At 36.1% G+C, this 23271-nt stretch overlaps 2 protein-coding genes across 3 annotated transcripts in view; both read right to left on the minus strand.

Annotated features, from left to right (window-relative positions):
- Window positions 1-3701: 3701 nt before the first annotated feature.
- On the minus strand, window positions 3702-10069 carry LOC106054760 (uncharacterized). Its single transcript, XM_013210771.2, has 4 exons — window positions 9139-10069; window positions 6925-7123; window positions 6320-6428; window positions 3702-5076 (listed from the first exon to the last, which is right to left on the minus strand). The coding sequence occupies exons 2-4, from the start codon at window positions 7113-7115 to the stop codon at window positions 4879-4881; spliced, it is 498 nt and encodes a 165-aa protein (XP_013066225.2). The 5' UTR covers window positions 7116-7123; window positions 9139-10069; the 3' UTR covers window positions 3702-4878.
- Window positions 10070-13492: 3423 nt separating this feature from the next.
- Window positions 13493-23271, minus strand: part of LOC106054754 (uncharacterized) — a 154057-nt gene continuing 144278 nt past the window's right edge. The window contains exons 186-199 of one of the 2 annotated variants that reach the window (XM_056003656.1): window positions 21275-21397; window positions 20687-20956; window positions 20119-20382; window positions 19607-19870; window positions 19380-19492; window positions 19159-19220; window positions 18396-18553; window positions 17187-17283; window positions 16782-16795; window positions 16408-16537; window positions 16131-16294; window positions 15026-15072; window positions 14852-14884; window positions 13493-14586 (exon numbers count right to left, since the gene is read on the minus strand). In XM_056003656.1, the coding sequence (XP_055859631.1) occupies window positions 14566-14586; window positions 14852-14884; window positions 15026-15072; window positions 16131-16294; window positions 16408-16537; window positions 16782-16795; window positions 17187-17283; window positions 18396-18553; window positions 19159-19220; window positions 19380-19492; window positions 19607-19870; window positions 20119-20382; window positions 20687-20956; window positions 21275-21397 (1760 nt within the window). In that variant the 3' untranslated portion in view covers window positions 13493-14565. Of the gene's footprint in view, window positions 14587-14851; window positions 14885-15025; window positions 15073-16130; window positions 16295-16407; window positions 16538-16781; window positions 16796-17186; window positions 17284-18395; window positions 18554-19158; window positions 19221-19379; window positions 19493-19606; window positions 19871-20118; window positions 20383-20686; window positions 20957-21274; window positions 21398-21926; window positions 22058-23271 lie in introns of those variants that run through there. The other variant, XM_056003658.1, reaches the window with a different exon arrangement.

Raw genomic sequence — 23271 nt, forward strand, 5'->3', positions numbered from 1 at the left:
TTTCACTTAGGCGCAAGAGTCCTTCTTAATTTTTAGTCATAGTGCGCAAAAGTTTATCAAAATTAGTGCGCATTTTCGCTGGGCAGGGCACGTATCCCGTATGGGGTAAGAACGTATGCCAAAAGAAGTTTTTTTGTTTTTTTTGTGAGCTAAAAGGCGCCTTGCAGGCGGCTTCAAAACGAAACAGCTGGAAGCCACAAATGCCGTGGTATACACATTTGAGACCTAAAGTTTAAAATCCTTGTTTAGACTCTCTATGGATCTTTAAATTGCTATACGAAAGGAACAGCGACTTCGAGTTGTTTTTTTACAAAGCCGTGTAGAAAACAGTGCTTTTGCGCATTTTCTCGCGCATTTTGCACTGTAAATGAAACAAATGATGAAAACAAAGAAGGTTATTTACCCGTGTTGATTAGATTTGTGATTGGCTCTTTATAAACAGATTTGTAAAACCTTTATCCATTTACTGACCATCTGTTATGTTAGATATAATTTATTAGAGTAAGTGATAGTCACAAAAATATTTTATTTTCTGTCCCCCTAGGCGTCAAGTTATTGTTATATTTTAACCTATAATTGTTTTCTATTTGTTGTTGTTGTTTTTTTTTTCTTTTGGCCAAGGACCGCTCCGATTTTTCTACTTATAACAATATAATGATGTAAAGTTTTACGCAGCGGTTCAATAACACAAAAGAATTATTTACTTCCTAATTTGACCCAATATAATTTTCAAAGATGACATTCTAGTTCGTTCCGTTTTTAAGCACTATTTAAACTTTTTTTTTTTTGCATACATTTCAAATTGGCGCGAAACTAGCTTTTGTAGACCAAAAGAAAATCTTATTTTTAACTATATATATATATTTTAATAGTAGGCTTTAATTTGAATACCACATAACAGATGTTTAGATTGTCGGATCATCGACAGGACCGTGAGGGCTCTCTTTCAACTCCACTGCGTGCAATGGGTGGACACCCCCACTGGAGTTTTGTTTTGCTACCCATTTAGCCTAACCACTTCCTCTAATGGTCGTTTCCACACGAGCGCCACGTTGAGGCAGAATAGCGTGCTCGCGCCTGTTAGATCCTCCCGCGTCGTTCGGCGCATCGGACGGCAAGCTGCTTCCACAAAAATCACTTGCAATGTCTGAAGCCTCTTCCCACCTTCTCCCGAGTTTTAAAATATGTCGCCAATTATCTCCCTCTATCCAGCAGAAAGTTTTGACTCTTTATTAGAGACGCTCTATTGTATTGTTAACATTTACTGTAATCATTATGACGGCCTGATGTAATACATTGACTATTATTACTAAGACTTATTTGTACTGGGAACGAACTTTTAGATGACAGTCCTTCGTGAAAATGTGCGTCAGTGTCCGGCCTACTTGGCTCATGACTATGTTACTTGGTGCATTCCATCCGTAGGCCAGATACCTTGAATGAGCTTAGATCAGGTGACTTAAACCCTGCAAGTAACAGGTTGAAATGTACAGCCATTTTCATGCAAGTGCAATGAAGCATGTAAGGATGTCGGCACTTCACTTTCAGCGTTTGAAAATGGTGCCCGAAAGTTTGTGCAACATAAAACATGTCGACTTTTGTCTTTTTCTTGGCGCGATACTTTCATCTTGTGCACACAGACATGGCCTGTAGAAGATCATCTCTGTGCAGGAAGCTAAAAATATGTTCAAGTATTTCCAACGGAAGACTTGAGAGAGAAATTGCTTTCCATGTCTCTACAGAATCAGTGACGTTCATCTTACCGCTTGTTAGTTTAGTAGGTTTGGTTTGGTTTTGGTTTTAGGCACATCGGCACAATTTTAGGCCATGTCGTGCCTGCTTTCCCTTAAGGACTACTCTCTCTCTCTCTCTACATAACAGGGGCTAAATTCTATACAGTTAAATCCTTAAAATCAAGGTCTATTCACAGTTAAAATAGTAAAGGTATTAAAAATTTAATAATTTGGTTAAAATCTAATGTAAATAGTACATGTTCACAAATTCTTAAATCAGATCTTCGTAGATAGCCCCACTTCCCAGATAAAGCCCAGTACCTTCCCAGGGTTGACATTATCGAATAGTGTTTTTAAGTTAGTGGCTCTAAAATATTTCTCCCTGACATCCTGGTATCTGGGGCAGTCAACGAGAATATTTCCTCTCACCATTAGTTTCACTAGCTGCTCTCGGTGAAACCTTTAGAGGGATGTAAACACGGCATCCATATTGTTGTGAACACTGCGTTTCACCTTGACTAAAGAAATAGTTGTCAACAAAGTGAGCAAATGTTTATCAAATTGTAAATTTATTTACAATTCTTTTCTTGGCTGCCTGTTTTTTTTATACCTCGATTTAACTCGTATCTTCGTGGAAATTCTGGGTGGGTTGGCTCAGAAACCTGGGTGGACATAGATCTCAAAAACGGCTCTAACGATTTTTCTAGAAATTTGACATTTGATTACTATCGTTAAAGGAAAACTCTAATTACACAGTTGCACTTTTTAAAATATAAAAAGAAATTAATTTAAATTTGGTTAGAAGACTAGAAAATATTTATCATGCCGTGTGTGTGACCCAATGCAGCTGTGGAATGATAAGTATGGCTTCCACACTTCCACACCAACTTCTAGCAGAACCTGGTTACTTGTGAGGTTGTTCTTTGCTATCCGGAAGCGTAGTTGTTGAAAGTTAAATGCTTTGCTTCCGAACAGAGGGGTATCGAGTTCGAGCCCCTGAGTCCAACCAACCAGACATTAGTTTGGGAAAGTAAAAGCGGTTGGTCGTTGTGCTGGCTACATTACACCCTGCTCGTTAACCGTCGGCCATAGAAACAAATGAACTTTATTTCATCTGCAAGGTGCGAAAGGAGTATCAAGTCTCAATCAGTCCCGCATGTCGAATGTCATACTTGGAACCTTCAGTTCAGTAAACACATTTACTACATGCTCAAGGCAGACATTGGTTATATATTTGGTTTAATAACCTTATATTAAATAAAGTATACACGGATTATGTAACTAAATTTGATCTCAATGATAATTATAATTTATATTTCTAAGTAGACCTGTAGACTCTAGGACTCTCTTGAAGAAACGTCTGTATTATATAGGATAATGTCACATTTATGGGATTATATCAGCAGAAGACGGTACGAAATCACATCTTCTGTCTATTGTTGAGACGCTCTTTCGAGGTCAGGCTGACCTGATATAGAGTTACTTTTGACGGTATCGGTTTGTCTTTCAAGATTTTTACGACTTTATTGAGACATTTTGTTGAAAAAATCTCATTCAACTTTTAAATTATCATTAAAGAATACATTCTAAAAGTCTTTACCAAATGTGATTTAAAAAAAAAAGCTAAAAATATCCAAATTGGCTGTATTAGTCTAAAACACAGAAAACATTTTGAAAACATTTCATTTTAATAGATGTTGCTAAATGATGCAAAAAAATAATAAACTGGTATCTTAAAAACTGCGTCTAAGTCAGATTAAATGTAACCAATTTAACTTAGATTAGATTTTGAATACATTCGAACAGTAAAGTATCCTTAATAGCTGCACACCAAGCTGATAGATAAATAGATTTTTGTATCAACTATAAGTGCACAGAACTTTATACAACAAAAGTAAGAGACATACATACTTTTATATTGTCTTTGGACGGATAACACAACGTCACAAAAATAAATTAAAAATCGAATTAAGTCAATAAATTCTGTATTATATTATGTAAAGTATTTACAGATACTAAAATGCCAAATTATTAGAACAGATTTAACATTAATAGCACCTGTTTTTGTTTATTGTGGTGTGATATGACTTTCTTTAGAAAGCGGGTTTAATTATACCAGTATTTTGTAAACTTGTATTGGTGGTGCACAACTATACCAGAAAATGTTACATCTGACATCCTTTAAGTCATCATGGTGGCATGGGAGAGTGCTGTGATCTCCCACTAGCATAATCTGGGGAGGTACCTCAATCGCCAAGAATTTTCCTGTATTTAAAAAAAACTCCTTTAAATTTAAATTAGTCACCTGACAAGACACATAGAGGCGCTGATTACAACCTTTTTTCCAATTCCCCAGACCAGAGGTTCTCAAACTGCATTTAAAAAAATCCAAGTTCCCATCACTTTTTTTTTCTTAAGAAGATTACAGCTCGTATAGGATTATATTGAAAATGAATCGATAATAAGGCGTGAGATAATCAAGGCAGTACATTATGTCATTTTGCTATGGGCTTTATCTTTGACAGTTCATCTTCGTATTTAGCAAGAAGTCTTATAACGGGTCTGTTCATGCACAAGACATCATCCGAGCTGAGTGGTTCCCCATAGACGTAATGTTCCCTTTCCGCTGGATGTAGTAGACTACAGAGTCGTGTTGGTGAAGAGACATCTCAATGTCCCCATCAAAAGAATTTTTGTAATCGATTATGTTGCTTAGTTCTTTTGCAAATAACAAAAAGTCTTTCTTAGGTGTCACTTAATTTTATTTCATTAACATTAGTAATAACGTCTTTTTAAAATTCATTTATAGTCTACTTCAATATAGAGTAAGCCAAGCTACAATGCAAATGCAACCGAGTTTTACCCTTGGAAATACATTGTAACTCTTATAGGCACGGATCATTTTTGACCTTGTACTAAAAATAAATAAATAATAATAAATATTTATTTATGCATAAATATTGAACGTGCATGTGCCTATCTAGCAACTACCATTTATTTTTTACATTTTAAAAAATGGGCAAACTTTTTTTCCTATTTAGGTGTAACCCGGAACTAATCGTTATCCCCCCCCCCCAACCAGTGACCCCACTGCCCGTTTACTCTAAGCGTGCTCTGTTAGATTTGCAGACATGAAATCACGACTTTATTGTGGAGACGTTTCATGGTGGCCAGGCGGCCGTTTCATGGGGTCTTCAGTTTGAGATGCTTTGTCCAGAGGCTGACTTTCAATGCGGAGTTTTTTAGTAGGTCCGCCCTTGCTAGTGAGATGTGTCCGGCGTCTCTGTGTGACTATCCTTTCCATTGTTTTTGCTGTATCGCCAGAGTGGTAGGATGCTAAAATCTGAAAATGAAAAAGAAAGCTATTTTGAGACAGGTTCGACGATGTCAAGAGAGGTCTTACAAAAATGATACAAGTCCTAGTACAGTGACACTCTCAGGGGACATTGCTGGTAAAAATAGATATAGGTATTTCATAATGTATAAGCAAAATTTGTTTTTATTAGAGAGAAAATGATGAAGCTAGCTTCATTGATTACAATGTCACGCTTCACAGCACACTGTAACGGTTGACTAGTAGTACTGCAACAGTCAGTATTATTTGATCACATTGAATGTGCGCGGGAAAATAAAGCAGACCCTCCGAGATTACCTTAATTTGCATACTCATTTCGAAAGGTCAAAGGTAGTCACGGACAGAATCTACTTTCAGTGACGTAAAGCAGTGGTTCTCAAACTGTGGTCTGCGACCCCCAGCGGTTCGTGAGACAACTGTATGGCTCCGCAGTAATATTGAAATTGTATACAATGAAAATATCTTCCAAAAGCCAGTTTTTCCGATCGGATAATTTCAATAATTATCAAATTGCCCCTCAATGCTTTTTTATGTCTATTATTTACTATTCCTTGACAACCTTGTTTATATAATATGCATTTATATGTAGCTTTTTCCCTTAGAGGTCCGTGGGGAATATTGACTATGTAAAGGTGTCCCCTGGTCAAAATGTTTGAGAACCTATGAAGTAAAGGATCCAGAAAAGATTTTGTACGGTAGTATTTAGGTAGCATAGAGCTAACTATCGGGCATACTGATCATTGTCACGGTGTGTGGTCCCATTGATCTGTTTCTATATCCCACGGTTAACGAGGGTGGCATGTGGCCAGCACAACGAACAAACCTCGTTTACTTTTCCCCAACTAATGTCAGGTACCCATTAGGGCTGGGTGGACTTTGAGGCGCCAACATATCCCGAACTTGAAAATAGTCACTGACCGCATGAAAAATAACTAAGAAGCTCCCCCCCCCCTCCTTTTCAGGGTTCCAACAGACTTCATTCAGGTCTAGCAAAAAAAAAACATTTAGCTTTATCATGCCTGTGTAAACATCTAAGTTCGAAATTCCGGAATGCTTTGCTCTAAGTAGGAAATATAACATTGTCTACCTTGCTGAAATCAAAACAATTCCCGGAATTCGCACATAAAATACATTTCATAAACTATCCCCAGCACACACACTCACACACACACAAACAGACACACATACATATACAAACTCTAATCAAGTTAAAAAAAAAAACGAAAATGACCTTAACGTTGATCAGACGTGGACAATCTTTCACTAACTTGATCAATGTCTGGTCAAAGTCCTTCTTCTTTGTGTTGAAAACTGACAGGTTCAAACTCTTGAGCCTAAACCTAGACAACACATGAAACATTTTGCTGAGATATGCGTGTTTTTTTCTTTTAATACTCCTCCCTTCTAACAGGCGTAACGTCATGACAAAGTGGAAGAAAAGTTCTGGCCAACGAGAAGCGGGTCTAATTATTTTTTTCAAACGTAAAATGTCATGAAAAAGAAACCAAGAAAATGAACGCTTACTTTTGTCTATACAAACTACAGAAAGTATACATTTGTACAGTTTGTTGTTTTAAAAACTTCGCAGATATGTCTGAAAATCAATTCATTGTAACTATTACTAAAGAGCTAATTGTCACCCTTTTATTTTCTGAGTTACAAGCATGTTCTCAAGCTCAACCTCCCTCCTCCCTCTTTTTTGTGACTTTTAACCCTTAAAGTGCTGAGCTGTTTTACAATGAGTGCATTCAAAATGGAATTACAATTCAGATGTTTAGAGGCTAAAATACCACACGCGATTTAAGGGTTAAAAGAGCTCCAATAAATTCCGCTTACCAGTAGTGCTGTCTTATGTGTTCCAACACAATCTCCATCTTTTGTAAAGGCCACGGAAGCGGACAATATTTCTGGCTTACTAGTATTTTCATTTTGGTGACTGGAAGTACTGAATCAAACAAGGGGGGAAGAGACGCATGCGGATCGGTAACATAACCGATTATTCTAATTCCACTTCCATCTTGGGACATGCTTCTGTCTGTAGGAGGTTAAAATAAAAAAAACAACATTAAAGACATAGGTTCTTGGCCTGCTAAATATTATATAAGTACATAACGTTATAATGACATCTAGATATGTATACACGAATATTACGGAAAGACACATTATGGAATATCTGAATGGATTTACACGAAGTTTTGTCATTTATCGCTTCCTTAAGTCTTGAAACGACCATGGAAAACTCATAGAATTGAGATGAATGTCTGGGCATTCGCTATAGTCGAAACGATTTCCCCCAAACAGCAGTTGCCCCCCTCCGAACAGCAGTTGCCCCTCTCCAAACAACAATTGCCCAGCTCCAAATAGCAGTTGCCCCGCTCCAAACAGCTGTAGCACCTCTCCAAACAGAGTTCCCCCTCTCCAAACAGCAGTTCCCCCTCTCCAAACAGCAGTTGCCCCCTCCAAACAACAGTTTCCCCCCTCCAAACAGCAGTTCCCCCTCTCCAAACAGAGTTCCCCCTCTCCAAACAGCAGTTGCCCCTCTCCAAACAGCAGTTGCCCCTATCCAAACAACAGTTGCCCAGCTCCAAACAGCAGTTGCCTCCCTCCAAACAGCTGTAGCACTCTCCAAACAGCAATTCCCCCTCTCCAAACAGCAATTCCCCCTCTCCAAACAGCAGTTCCCCCTCTCCAAACAGAGTTCCCCCTCTCCAAACAGCAGTTGCCCTTCTCCAAACAGCAGTTGCCCCCCTCCGAACAGCAGTTCCCCCTATCCAAACAGCAGTTGCCCCGCTCCAAACAACAGTTTCCCCTCTCCAAACAGCAGTTGCCCCGCTCCAAACAGCTGACCCCCTCTACAAACAGCAGTTTCCCCTCTCCAAACAGCAGTTGCCCCTCTCCAAACAGCAGTTGCCCCTCTCCAAACAGCAGTTGCCCCGCTCCAAACAGCTGTCCCCCTCTACAAACAGCAGTTGCCCCTCTCCAAACATCAGTTTCCCCTCTCCAAATAGCAGTTGCCCCGCTCCAAACAGCTGTAGCCCCTCTCCAAACAGCAGTTGCCCCTCTCCAAACAACAGTTCCCCCTCTCCAAACAGAGTTCCCCCTCTCCAAACAGAGTTCCCCCTCTCCAAACAGAGTTCTCCCTCTCCAAACAACAGTTCCCCCTCTCCAAACAGCAGTTCCCCCTCTCCAAACAGAGTTCCCCTTCTCCAAACAGAGTTCCCCCTCTCCAAACAGAGTTCCCCCTCTCCAAACAGAGTTTCCCCTCTCCAAACAGAGTTCCCCCTCTCCAAACAGAGTTCCCCCTCTCCAAACAGAGTTCCCCCTCTCCAAACAGCTGATGTATCCAAAAGAACGACAAGTGCTGATATCGTTTGCTATCGCAGGCTCTGGCAGCTTGTAGCGCTGTAAGCTTATCAAGGACAGCCACAGCCATCCTATGAATGCCAAAAACGTGGAAAGAAAAAAACACGACCGCCCCCCCCCCTTCTAACATGGTATCGCAGTTTCTTAAAAGATCTAAAATCAGAAGGCACCAGCTGGGAAGAAGTTTTGATGGTCACCCAAGATCATCTGCCATTGGCACTGAATGGCGTAGGAAGCTCTAAGTTTTAGAAATACAGATGTACAAAAAGCATCTCAGGCTGAAGTCTTATTAGCTTCTCTCTGCCTATCTCTCTTTCTCTGTCTCTTTCTTTCTCTCTCTCTCTCTCTTTCTCTTTCTGCACGTCTGTAGACCCACGATACAATCCGCATAGTTGGCTACAGCTATGAGAAGTAAAAAGCACTGTAAACTGTAACTAGGCTACATCGAAATTATAAGATAACGTTAAGACTAGCAAATCGTTAAGTGCTTCAAATAATGCATACAGCGTTGCCTCTTAATTGGGTTTGTATAACTGTTTTAAAACATGGTAATAAAATCGTAAATACTTTATCAACATTTAATAATTTATTTATTTTTATTTTCGGGGGAAGGGGGGAATCCATTGACCCATCGGTTTTCTATGTTTGGGAGTACAGATGTATGTTTTTAATGTATGAATGGCTTACCAGGTTTTTCCAGCTATCCTGTTGTACATGTGGAGATCTCGGAAATACCCAGTTAGCCCACAGAGTCAGATGTGCCAGTTCGCCTCTTCTGGAGTGAGCAAGGGAGACAATAAGTTCATCGGTAAGATAGAATATAGTGATAGAAAGTTTGGTTAGTTTTGTCAGTGACGTCAGCCCATTTGCAAACCAATCCTTCTCTACAGGTATGCCAGTCTGACAGATAAAATATTCAGGAATACTCAGTGTTTCTAGAGTGTTTCTGGACTTTCGAAACACAGCGTCCAAGACCTTCTGACCCTCTAAGTTTGACCAGTGGGCGATGGGCATCTCGAAGACCTTTAGATGACAGTCCCTGGCAAACATTTTCGTCAATTTGTTGCATATTTTTTTGACGACAATCCTACTGGCATTGTACATTCGAAGGTCGAAGACTTTGAATGAACTCAACGCGGGCGCTATAAAACCGGCAAGAAAAAGGTTGAGCTTTTCAGCCATTTTTTTACATTCATGCACGTCATGATGTCGGCATTTTACCGACAGATTTTCAAAACGAGGCCCGAACGTTTGTGCACAAAACAACATGTCAACAATTTTCTTTTTACTGGAGCGAAGAGCGCAATCAAAAATGAATGTTTGGCTACGCCACAGATTTGGACTGCTAGAGATTAAAGACTGCCAGCTTGTGCACACAGACATGGCCTGTAGAAGATCATCTCTGTGCAGGAAGCTAAAAATATGTTCAAGTGTTTCTGCTGGAAGACTTGAGAGAGAAACTTCTTTCCATGTCTCTACAGAATCAGTGGCGTTCATCTTACCGCTTGTTAGTTTAGTAGTATTGGTTTCTATGTCAAATATTTTCTCTCACCATTAGTTTCACTTGCTGCTTTCGGTGAAACCTTTAGAGCGATGTAAACACGGCATCCATATTGTTGTGAACACTGCGTTTCACCTAGGCACAACGCATATTTGTTTACAAGCTTACTTCTAAATTTGGAGCAAAAGTGCGCAAAAGTTTATCAAAATGAATGTGCATTTACAATCCTGCCTTGACTACCATTTTTTACAATACGAACTATTTAGTTGGGAACTTTGTGGAAACATAAACCTAATAACTGGGTGGATGGATACTGATCTCAAAAAAGGTTCAAACGATTTTCCTAGACATTTAACAGTTGATGTATGTCAGTTAGAAATGAATTACTATCTCGTTGGTCACACTGGGAGAATTCTAGTTTGATCATTATATTTTTTCAAAGTAAAAATTAGAAAAAAATAATAATTTGGCTAGAGAACGAGAACGTTTCTCTTGAATGGATCGAATATTTCTGCATTCCTTGAAGCTTTGAATCAATTAATTTTCAGGACTATCTTGAACATCGTCATCTTCTAAGTCTAGAATCTATTCTATATCTTAAAGGCCTATCATTGGAATAGGATACAGTTTAGCTTAACCAGGATTCTTTCTCGGGGAGGGAGACGACGGGGGCGGGGTAAACAATGTTCCATTGTTGTTGTTTTTTTTTATTTAACATTCATTAGTTATTAGGAGAAATAACAATCGCTCTATGAGTTGAATAAAGGAGTTGTTGTCTTTTTTTTTTAAAGGTATTTGAAATGTTTTTCTTGTTTTAAATTTAACATTCATTTGTTTTAAAGAAGAAAATATACGCTATACAAGTTGTATAAGAGAGTTTTAATATTTTATTAACAATTCCTTTATTCAGCTTGCAAATTCTTCAGCAAAACCTGGAACCTAAACAGAATTCTCGAAAACGGTACTAATAATTTTTCTAGAAATTAGACTCTTAACCAGTATTTTCTTTTTCGATTTCAAGGGGGGAGTAGACAATGTTACATTCTATTTTTCATTTCCCATTCATTACTTATTAAGAGTAAAAAAAAAGTCGCTCTTACGAAACAGTCATCAGTTTTATGAATGAGTCATTATTTTTGAAGTATTCTTTTATTTTTTCCTTGCTCACGTCTGCACTAGTGTTCGGTTGTCTCTTTTTGGAAGCCGCCTGTTACCAGTTGCTTTCCTCTGTGTAATTAAGTCTTTGAGCCTTAAGGCGCTTTGGGGGATCAATTCTTTCACCCAGTCTTCCTTTAAGCTAGCCAAAAATATCGCCTTTGACATAAAGCATATGAAATAAGTGTGTGACTGTCATCCAGTGCAGCTGTAAAATAATAAGCAATGCTTCAACACTTCCACAGTTATAGGTGGGATTGTTTCTGCTTGCAATAAGCGCTTGGCTTCTGAACCAAGAGCCTCGAGTTCAAATCATGGTAAAGGCTGGAAATTCAATTTCGCGATTTTCAGGACGCCCAGTCCAACCAGTCTGACATTATTTTTGGGAAAAGAAAGGTGGTTGGTTGTTTTGTTGGCTACCCTACAACGTTGTTACCCGTAGGCCATATAAACTGGACATAATTTGCCCTCTAGATCGCAAAGTTTAAAAGGAATACCAAGTGTCCTTATCCTACGTATCAAATAGTTATAGGTAGGTACATCTATATTACATTGTACACTAAAAGGCAGACATTGGTTATATATTTAGTTTATTACCTCATATTATATCACCTTATCAAGTATATATAATTTATGTAAACGATATTTATAAAAAATGATAATAATTATTTAGATTTTTGTGTAGACATTTAGATTTAGACGACTTTAGGAGGGCGATGTTTTATTTTCAGACTTCTATCAGCAGACGACAAAACTAAATCAAGTATTCTGTTGTTGAGACTTTTCTAAATTGTCAGGCGCCTCTTCCATGGCGTCCTAAAGTCGAGATGCTAAGTTCACAGCATTACTGTCAGTGCAGACTATTTTTCTAGGTGGACCATCGCTAATGAGGTGTAGTGAACGTCTCTCTTGTCCATTGTCTCGGCTGTATCATTCGAATAGTACAAAACTGAAATCTGCACAGACAAATTTCGAAGAACACGATTTCTGAGTGGTAAAGCGCTTGGCTACCAGAGTGTCCCAGGTTCGAATCCTGGTGAAGAATGGTATTTTTTTATTTCGGGATCTGAGTCTGCCCAGCTCTAATGGGTACCTCACATAAGTTGGGGAAAAGTAAAGGCGGTTGGTTTATTGTGCTGGCCACATGACATCTAACTTCACATTCACTTGGTTTGTTGCACCGTTGGGGCACCACACAAGATCTGTCAACCTTCTTTCTCCATTCTTCCCTGTCATTTGCATTTGATAGAATTTCATTCTGATATTCTTTCTGAAAATATTGAAACCTGCCTTTTTACCTACCTAGGTGGACCACTTCTGATAGAATTTCATTCTGATACTCTTTCTGAAAATATTGAAAACTGCCTTTTTACCTACCTAGGTGGAACACTTCTGATAGAATTTCATTCTGATATTCTTTCTGAAAATATTGAAATCTGCCTTTTCGCCTGCCTTGATGGACCACTTCGCGGGCCGATCTTGAGTTTGTGTTTTCTCACAAACTGTCTTTGTAACCTTGTTTAAAATGTTTTTTTTTTTTAGCTTTTTCCTGTTAATCACCCTGAATTAATCTGTCTAATGCACTTTTCGAATTAATGTCGAGTGCACTGTTTTAAATGAATCTGTGTTTAGCACTTTGTTTAACACATTCCTAAGTAAATATATTTTTTTTTTATCACCCGCAGCAGCTTCTTCATTTCAAACAAGTGTGTTTCAGTGAGCACATCGCTTACTAGGGAATGTGATAAATCTCTTCTGCCAAAGAGTTTTCTTGCTTTAGGCTGCTGTCTCCGCTTGTCACCTTTTTTTTTTATTAAACAGGGATATTATGGTGACGTCCCAGCTTAAAGTTGTCAGGGGTAGGTAAGAGGAGAGGGAATGTGTGTCGTTGTTGCTACTTAGGTATGAAAGAGTTATATCCCTTCCCCCCGATGCTGCCTAATTCAGCTCAATCTAGCCCACAATTTAATTTAATAAATCATTGTGCTGCTCATCACAGTTGTCACGGGCTTACATCTACCACAGATCTACGAACTTGATGATGGCTATGAAGACCTATCTTCAGTTTGAAAAGCCGACCCCTCACAAGGCACAGGTAGTTTGGGTTTGTAGGCCCATGACACATGTAGGCGTAAGACACCTGTAGTCTCATTGGGTCTGTGACATGTAGGCCCATGACAAATTTAGGTCTGTGACTTCTGTAGACCCATTACACATGTGGGCCCCTGGTAGGCTACCTGAAGGTCTGTTGTAAATGTAAGCCCCGTGGCACCTTGTTTTGTTCCCTACTGAAACACAGACACACACTGAGCTACTTTTTTAAAATTCAGACATACAGATACAATTTTGACTAAAAAGATTTTAAACTTCAATGAAAGTCACTGAAACAGTTTTGAGCATTTATTGTTCATTGATATGAAATAAAAAGACAATTTAAAAACCATCTATAGACTTATTTTAAGTACAATGTGCATACAAATGATAACAGAATTAATGACATAGAAATATTACTGCTATTACATGAAATGTATTCATTACATTAGTGTTTCCCAAACTGTGTTTTGCGGAACCCTATTGTTCTGCAAGGCCTGAATAAGTGTTCCCACGAACTACTGTAATAATTAACTAGTAGGTCACACCGTGAATAAATCCCTCTAAAAAATAGGCAAAGTGTTCCACTAAATACTCAGAATGTGTGTAGTGTTCCATTAAGGAAAAAGTTTGGGAAACACTGTGTTACATTAATACTCAAAGATGATAATCAATAGTGTACAGTCAAATTGAGTAAAAGTTGAAAGACACTAACATGAATGTTCATTGAGAAGAAAGGAATTCTTTATGAATCAATGATGAAGTGAAAGTACTGCAGGCTACTAAAAGATAAGCACTACATCAGTCACTTTTGTAGCCTCTGAAACCTTCTCAAGGGAATATATGTTGTAATTTAAGAAACAATATCAATAAATACATTCAAGCTTTGTAAACAATAAACTAATTGTACAAAATGTGCACTATATATAGGTAGCCTATAGATTATAACATAACTAAATAACATGAATGGTGACTAGTTGTGTGGTAAGAGCTCTGGACTGTCATTCCATTGTCTCCATGTTCCCAGTCTGAAACCCTGTCGCCACCATCCCTCATCTTTGAGCAGGAGGTTTGGGCTAGCTGAATGAATAACATCCAAAACATGTAAAAACATTTGACAAAAACAAAGACTTTTGACTTGAACATGACAATGTAGGGGAGTTAATAAGCACCAGAAATCAAAACCAATACAATTTTACATTAACAAAAAAATGAACATGATTTTGTATATCTGTCAAAATAGGCATATGTATAAAGAAATTAAAATTATGATATATTTTAGAAACTAGCCTTGAAACATTTTTAATAATTATAAATTAACAAATATACATTAATTCAAATAAAAAAAAAACATATATCTTATCAGTTTAAGTTTCAGAAAAATTTCCCTGAAAAGAAAATTTGAAAAAACAAATTAGTAGAGGATACAATCATTGAATGCACATTTCTAAAACATTGTGAAATAAGCAATGCAAATCAATTAAAAAAAACTAACTACTAAAGAACTAATTACAATGTTTTCTCAATGTTTGAAAATTCGATTATAGAATGAAGCAAAACTTTCTGGAAGCTTATGAACTGTTAGTCATCCATTGGTGTAAAAACACTATGAAAGAAAGTAAAAGCCTACCAACTATTCTAATACAAACTTACTTGTTTCAGTGAAGGTCTTAAGATGTGAAATTTCTGAAGAATAAAAACAATGCAAAATAAACAAAAAAATTATTAGATGGTATAAAAAGGCTTTATTTAAAGAAATCAAAAAGAAATGAAATTTAAACAAATCTTAGATTTAATGAGACTCATTGAGTTATTGTATTCACTTACTTCCTCAGAATTCAGAAGATTTCTGCCAGACACAAAAGGATTATAATCTGCAAATACATATTTAATCAATTAGATTTGAAATGAATTTATGATCAACTTTTTCTATATTTATTTGGCACAGATTAAGGATAGATTTTTACTGCAACACTATTCTTTTACTCTCTTATTGAATTGCTAGAACATCTGCAATTCTGTTGACTGATTCATACAAAAAGAACACAAGACAAATATTGTATTTGTGAGGGATGATAAGAAAATATTTTTACAAAGCTTATATCAACTCACTCTGTCTTTCTGGTAAAAAGTTTGTACATGTTATTTATCCCATTGTCAAATCAAGCTGAAATTTTGCAAAATTATTTCGTTTACCTGACAACACAAGAATCAATAAAAAAAAATTAACCAATTAGTTAAATAACTTTGGTAATAAATCATTTTGTATGGTATCTCGAACAAGGGAAAGAAATTGTAATTGAATGAAGTGGTGGTATAAACTGAATTAGTCCCCTCCATAGGTCATCATCTGAGTCTTAGTGAATACAAACCTGAAAATATGACAAGACTATATAACTATACAATCTTCCATGTTCATAAGCTCTCCACTAGCAGAAAGGTCAAGTTTTGGCTTGAGAAGCCTGAAAAGGCTTGAGCCATAAGTTCAAATTCATTCCCCCTTTTTTTATTTTTATAAATGCTTTTTTTTAATTGTTAGTCTAGATCTATTCCAAATCTAATTACATGACTGATCCAAACTAATTGATATAAGTACACTTAATGTAAGCTTTGTTTTTTTTTTTTTAAAGTATTTTCTGGTTTTGTATTTCACATAACCCTAGGGTATGATTGACACTTTAGTATTATTAGGGTGGGCAAGGAGTCTAAAGAAGGGTGGGTATGTGTGTGGTTTAATCTATTTAGCTGAAACTTTTAATGTTTGCTGCTCTAAGCTGAAATTTGTTGATGGCTCTTTTCAGTAGATCAATTGGTTCTGTGCATTTGTTTAGTGTGATCATTTCTCTGTAAATAGCTCAGCCCATTCTTCCTTGATGTTGTGTTTATAAAAATGTTTAAAAGCAATATATATAACTTTGAGAGTTAACTTTACCTTTCTGCAAAGGTATACTCTTCATGCTTTTAGATTTGTCACTCTTGGGAACATGATCTTGCCCTGAAAGTCTAACATTTGTATAAGGGCCTGCTAAATCTTTTCTGTTCCAGACACCAGCTCCAGATAAAGATCTATCTTTGGAGAACAGAAGCTTCAAGTGTCTAAAAAAAAATATGGTGAACATTACCTTTGATCATTATTTGAACATGTAGATTTAAAATATTGTATTTAATATATCAGACACTACACTTTTATATTTTACAACTAGATTTACCTGTCTTCTGAGCTTCCTTTGTTTTTCATTAGCCTTCTTTTATAGAAACAAACAGCAATGACTATTGCAATACACAGAAGACAGAAGAGTGAAATGCCAACTGCGAGTCCTATAGTAAGTTTCTCATCACCTGATCAAACATAAAGCTGCCTTTGAAACAAAACTCCAACAATTTAATTATCAATTGATCTGTGATAAGCTATTTTGAAGTAAATACAATGTAATTTAAAACACACTATTATGAAATTACTTTCCTTCAGAATTTTTAATGTAATAATATTTTTTTAGAATCAATATATAATAACAAAAATTACACTGTCTATAATTATTTACTATTCTATTCTATATACTATTCAAAAAAAAGTTATGCTTACTGTTTGAGATCAATCTGTAAAGATGTAAATTTAAAAACAATTAAATTATTAACTGTAGCCATACTTTTTAAATATTTTTAAAAAAGATAATTAATTAAATAATTGTTTTTAGTTTCAAAAATATAAAGTCTTCAAGTTCAAAGATTTTTATAAAGTGCAAGATTTTGTGTGGCTAATCAAACCCATCTAAAACCTACAGACCTGTATGCATAGACAAAGATGTTGTTTGTCAAAGTTCTCCTTTCACCTTCCACATTTGACAGTATTTTTTCTCTGACCCAAGAACCAAGGCCAACTCTAATTTTTATTTATATAAATGAATTATTTTTCCCATTGAATTTTAAATCCATCAATCAAGAAATATTTCAAAGAGTCAACAATAAGTAAACCTTAAAAAATATTTACATGCAGGTTGCTGTAGTTCCATTTTCTTTACAAACTTCATTGCCAGCACATTTTTCCATAACATTTTTAATGTCACAAAGAGTAGAAGTGCGATCCACTGAAAAACAAAAGTAACACAACATTTTAACAGGTTTCTTATAACACAAAGATATAATCATGATAATAAGCCTTGTCTTTGAGTCCAAAGATTAATGAGGAATGCAGTATTTCCTGGCATCCCAATTTGCAACCTACATATTTTGCAACACCCAGCGCAGACATATTTTCAATTAATGGTCAATTTAGATTTTCATTTTGCCATCTATGTCTGTGTTTGACAGTGGATTTTCTTTTGACCTCAAATGTATATCCGACTTAATATACTTAATATGCGTCAGTAAACTGTTTAAGCAGGTCAGTAAACAGTATGTTCTGGGTAGATCCATATAAAATCTCAGCCCAAGGCTTGAATGTAGTGTAAACAAATGTACTAACCAGCAGAAACCAAAACATTCCAAAAATATTCAGAGGAAGGGTCTAGCATAATTGTGTAACTAGAAAGGTTTTAATGGGTGACTATGAAAGAAAGACAAAGCAAGATATAGAAATTTCTTGTTCATTGTATGTTCATTAGAGGTTTATGGTAGTTCATTGTTACTGTTAATCAGATATGATTATAGGATTTACCCTATTTTTCTGCATATGACCTGCATTCATGTATAACCCGCATATGCATATACTTCGCACAAATTACAATACAAAATTGTACAACCTGCACCCTTATATACCCCACATGCCTATGGTGGTATCTGTACAGGGCGATAAACAGGAGATATAAAGACCCACTGGTATGTCCAAAGTTTCTTTTATGCTATGTTTGTTAGTAAAATGATATTTGTAAGCCCCACACCTTTATATACCCTGCGCAGCTGTCATTCCTGTGTAAAAACTTGTATAACCCATGGCTTGTATGTGCGAAAATAAATTACATGTGTGCTTTCATTTAATATACTTTATTTCATTATTAAATGTTTATTTAATTTCTGTGATACTTTTTGAAAGCACTTGACTATAATCAACTTAACTTCAGCATTGTGTCACCTCAGTATATTATTAAAATAGCTTGCATGTGTGTGGGTTATTTTCCTAGATGAAATGAAATTAATAATAGAAATAACTCAACACTCGAAAACAAACATGCAGCATTTAAAATATACTGTTTCAACTTACATGTTGTTCCATTGAGTTTTAGGGATGTAACAGTCACAGTTTGATTCATTATTAATATGCTCTGTAGACTCATGAGGTTATGTAATGCTGTAGTTATTTCTGCAGAATCTTGACTTTCATAAGTTCCTAACTTCATTTCTACAATAAGGCTGCCTGACCTATAAGACATATTTATTAATGAATACAATAACTAATATTTGAAAAAACAAAATTGTAATATTATGAAAAAAAAAGAGCAACTATTTTATAATGATAATAAGGGAAACCTTAATAAAACACCATATTTTGGAGCTAAATCAAAAACAAAAAAAAAGTAAAGTTCACCTTTCAGACCTTGCCATCTATAGGGCAGATGATGTAAGGTCATCTGTTTCTTAGGCCAATGGTTAATGAGCAGGGTGTCATGTGGCTAGACAATGACCGACCGCCTTTGCTTTTCCCAACTAAAATCAGTAACCCATTAGAGTTTGGGGGACTCAGGGGGGCCCTAAGAATACCAAAATTCAAAATCTTAGTCTTATGCGAGATTCAAACCCAAGACCCTAGGTTCAGAAGCCAAGCACTTAACCACTCAGCCACAGCACCCCCTGATATATTATTAAGGTGTATGTAATTTGCAATGCAAGAAGGCATACCAACAGATTTGTAAAGAATGAGTTATAGTTCTGTGCTAAACTTCAATGAATATATTTTACTTGTATACATATCCTTAACTTTAACTGTTACAAAAATAAATAATAATAATAATAATTAGAAATCTTACTTCATGTTAACAACTGTTACAAATGATATTTTTTTAATTGTTTTTTCAAACTCATGATACACCTGTAAATAAATAAAGTAAATTAAAACTGCAATTCAATACAACTACTGAAGATCAACAATTTAAATAATAGTTGTAAGAAATATATTGTCTATTAACATTGCAAAGTAAATTATGATAATAAAATATAGGCTTTAAAGCTAAATTATATAGTTACTTACAGCTTTTTCTATTGCAGTTTTTAACTCTTTACATTCAGAACTTGTGGTATCAGATATATTCATATTTCCAATATTGTAAGAAAATTTTACTTCTAGATATTTCTCTAGAATTTCTATTAAAAAAATTTAGCAAACAAAGAATGAATTTTTATTTAGCATCAGAACCTACATGTTCTAATTTCTTATTAATTTTCTAAATGCAATGGTTAGAATTTTTTTAAACTTACTTAGGCATGTATTATCAGTACTGTTTTTAAAGTATCCAGAGACACAAGTACATGTATAGCCACCATTTAGATTGGTACAGTTACTATTGCTAGGACATGTGTATGTTTTGTCCTGACATTCATCCACATCTGCAGAACAATTTGTTCCTTTCCATTGAGATGTACATGAGCAGGTTCCATTGACATGGTTGCAACTGTTAGCATTGGCAGAGCTGCAGGCACAAGACTGAGAACAGAACTCTCCATAGAAGAATAGTGGGCACACTGAAATAAATCAACATAAAGAATTGAAAGTTGGCTGGAATAAAAAAGCCTAATTTTAGCTTGCATAATGTAAGAAAAAAATCTTAAAATGTAAATGTATGAAGAAACAATGAAATTAAATAGTTGTGCAAGAGTATGTATACATATACACGTTTATTGTCTTTTGTTTGCCTATGTTTTTCATTTTTACTTCTCAAACAGATACTATAAGCCTCTTATCATTTTTATGTTTCTTCTTGTATGATTACCTGTGCAGTCTTGTGCAACTATTGGTCTGTAATACCCAGTTTGGCATGAACATGTAAAACTGCCTTGAGAATTGACGCACTTTTCATTCTTCAGACTATTGCAGCTATTGGTATTTGTACACTCATCTACATCATCATCACATGTTGGACCAGTCCATCCCTTGTTACAGAGACAAGTTCCATTTGTTTTGTCACAAGTTGAATGAAAGCTGTTACAGTTACACTGTTGGCTACAGTCTTTACCATAGAAGTTGTCACTGCAAGCTGTGGAGACATAGGACTATATGTTACATAAAGAAATTTTGAGTTATTATAAGTAGTGCCCTTATCTTCAGTCACTTAGTAGTGCACTTTTCTTCAGTTACTTAGTTATGATACATATGGATAGGTGCCTAGTCATGTGGTATGCACTCTGCCCCCTCCCCAGTCTTGGGCTATTATTTTATTGTTTTTAAATTCTGAAGGAACATCCATAACATGTATATCTAGATAGATTTGTGTCATCAGCTTACTAAGTAATCTTAGCTTGTTTATACTAAATCTACTAAATACTTTTAGGAAGACTCACCTTGACATTCATTACTTCCAGATGTTTTCCCATAACCAAGTTTACAACTACATATATAAGCTCCTTTTGTGTTGAGACAATCTGTGTTATTTTTAGAAGCGCAGATAGCTTGGTTTTGAGTACACTCATCAATATCTACAGAACAGTCAGAACCAGTCCATCCACTCTGACATAGACAGTCACCATTCAAGGGGCTACAACTCTTTGTGGTAGTAGGAGAGCAGCTGCACTGGTTGGCACAGTTATCTCCCCACTTATTAGGCAAACAAGCTGAAAATAAAAATATTCTTATTAATTTTTTAAAACTGTAAATTATATTTTAGTTATATTTAGAAATGTGCAATATGTAGTTGTAGCCTGAATAAGTTGTTCTAAAATCAAACAAAAAATGAAAATGCTATATCATTATGTGGTGTGTTATACACAGTAATTGTGAAGGTTCCAACTTCAAACCCTCTACGCTGCCCTCCTGCAGGACATTTGGTCTAGGATATAATTTTTTATTTTTGAACTAATGTCTGAAATATGTAAAACAAAAGACACAATTGCCATGACATTTAAAATGATTTACTTTATATATAAACTTACAATTACAAGTGAAGCCGTCAGCAGCCAAACTTTTACCGGTTGGACAAGAACATATGATACTTGTATTGTAGTCAGTTTCAGTACAAAAATCTGAGCAAGAACTGTTTAAACAGAGATCTAGATCTGAAAACAAAAGTACAAAAATCTGAGCAAGAACTGTTTAAACAGAGATCTAGATCTGAAAACAAAAGTACAAAAATCTGAGCAAGAACTGTTTAAACAGAGATCTACATCTGAAAACAAAAGTACAAAAATCTGAGCAAGAACTGTTTAAACAGAGATCTAGATCTGAAAACAAAAGTACAAAAATCTGAGCAAGAACTGTTTAAACAGAGATCTACATCTGAAAACAAAAGTACAAAAATCTGAGCAAGAACTGTTTAAACAGAGATCTAGATCTGAAAACAAAAGTACAAAAATCTGAGCAAGAACTGTTTAAACAGAGATCTAGATCTGAAAACAAAAGTACAAAAATCTGAGCAAGAACTGTTTAAACAGAGATCTAGATCTGAAAACAAAAGTACAAAAATCTGAGCAAGAACTGTTTAAACAGAGATCTAGATCTGAAAACAAAAGTACAAAAATCTGAGCAAGAACTGTTTAAACAGAGATCTAGATCTGAAAACAAAAGTACAAAAATCTGAGCAAGAACTGTTTAAACAGAGATCTAGATCTGAAAACAAAAGTACAAAAATCTGAGCAAGAACTGTTTAAACAGAGATCTAGATCTGAAAACAAAAGTACAAAAATCTGAGCAAGAACTGTTTAAACAGAGATCTAGATCTGAAAACAAAACACAATTTCAAGTGTATATAACGTTGTAGTATTAATTGTAAATATATTATTTTACACTTACTCAGATGCATTTTACAATTTTTCATTCACAAACTGGACCAACCTTATGATCTAGAAATGGTTTGTAGGGAATGCTTCTCAGCCTCAATGTAGAAATGATTGGAAATGGTCATATTTAAGTATATATATATATATATATATATATATATATATATATAAAAGAAATGATCATTAGGGGAGACAATTGGGCCAATAGGAAAGGAAATGAGATGCCTCGTTGCGAAGGAAATGCTCCCATTGCATCAGCGTGGCACCTGCGTGGAAACATCAGCCCGGGGAAGCAGAAAGGCTTAGTACATGAGCAAACATAGCTCCCAGTGAGCTACCACTGAATGCTCTAGCAAGTGTACCTGTACATGTTGGGGATGTGAGAAAGGCTTGCTAACCAGTCCAAAACCCACCGCTCTGTTCCCCTACGGGGGCCATATGGGTGGTGATGGTCCCCTCACGGATGTGGTGGCACAATATAGGCATATGGAGGGCCCCCAAGTGAGCTCGGCCTCCAGCCTCGCATGAGAGAAGGGACTCATGTCGTGGCTAGGAGGACATGGAACATGACAAGCCGGGTGTGATTAAATGATCACCTAGTAGCGGGGGACACCAGACAGAAGGGTTGGTGAGGAGGCAATTTCTCATCCTGGCCACAGGATAAAATCCTTTCCCGGGTCACATGGTTCATAAAAGAAATGCAGTCATCTCGAACCTTACGTGGACATCTAAATGATGCCACATTGAGGCATCTAAAGACCAAGTCCATTGCACAGGCAGGGATGGAAAGGAGCCCCCAAAACCCTGTCAGCACCACACACTATTCCCCAAGGGGTAGTACCATGGCAGATTTGGTGCAGAGAAAAATATGGGGAATTCCCCAGTGTGCTCTGCCTTCAGCATACAAGGTATAATAGAACACGTCATTGGTAAATGAATACTTCCCAGACAGAATGGTTCAAACAGGCCAACAGAGAGAAAATTTCATGTACCTATAGTTCAAAGAAGCTTTGAATCTTATGATAATCACCAGTTGTTATTTTTTTCTGTGCATTTTAGGACAGCATAGTTCCTTAGGTTGTGCTGAGGCAGAGTACTTTCAATCAAATCAAGTGACGCAATTGTTTTTATCAGCTACTATACAATTTCAAAGT

The sequence above is a fragment of the Biomphalaria glabrata genome, chromosome 11, assembly GCF_947242115.1.
Source record: "Biomphalaria glabrata chromosome 11, xgBioGlab47.1, whole genome shotgun sequence".
Classification (NCBI taxonomy): domain Eukaryota; kingdom Metazoa; phylum Mollusca; class Gastropoda; family Planorbidae; genus Biomphalaria; species Biomphalaria glabrata.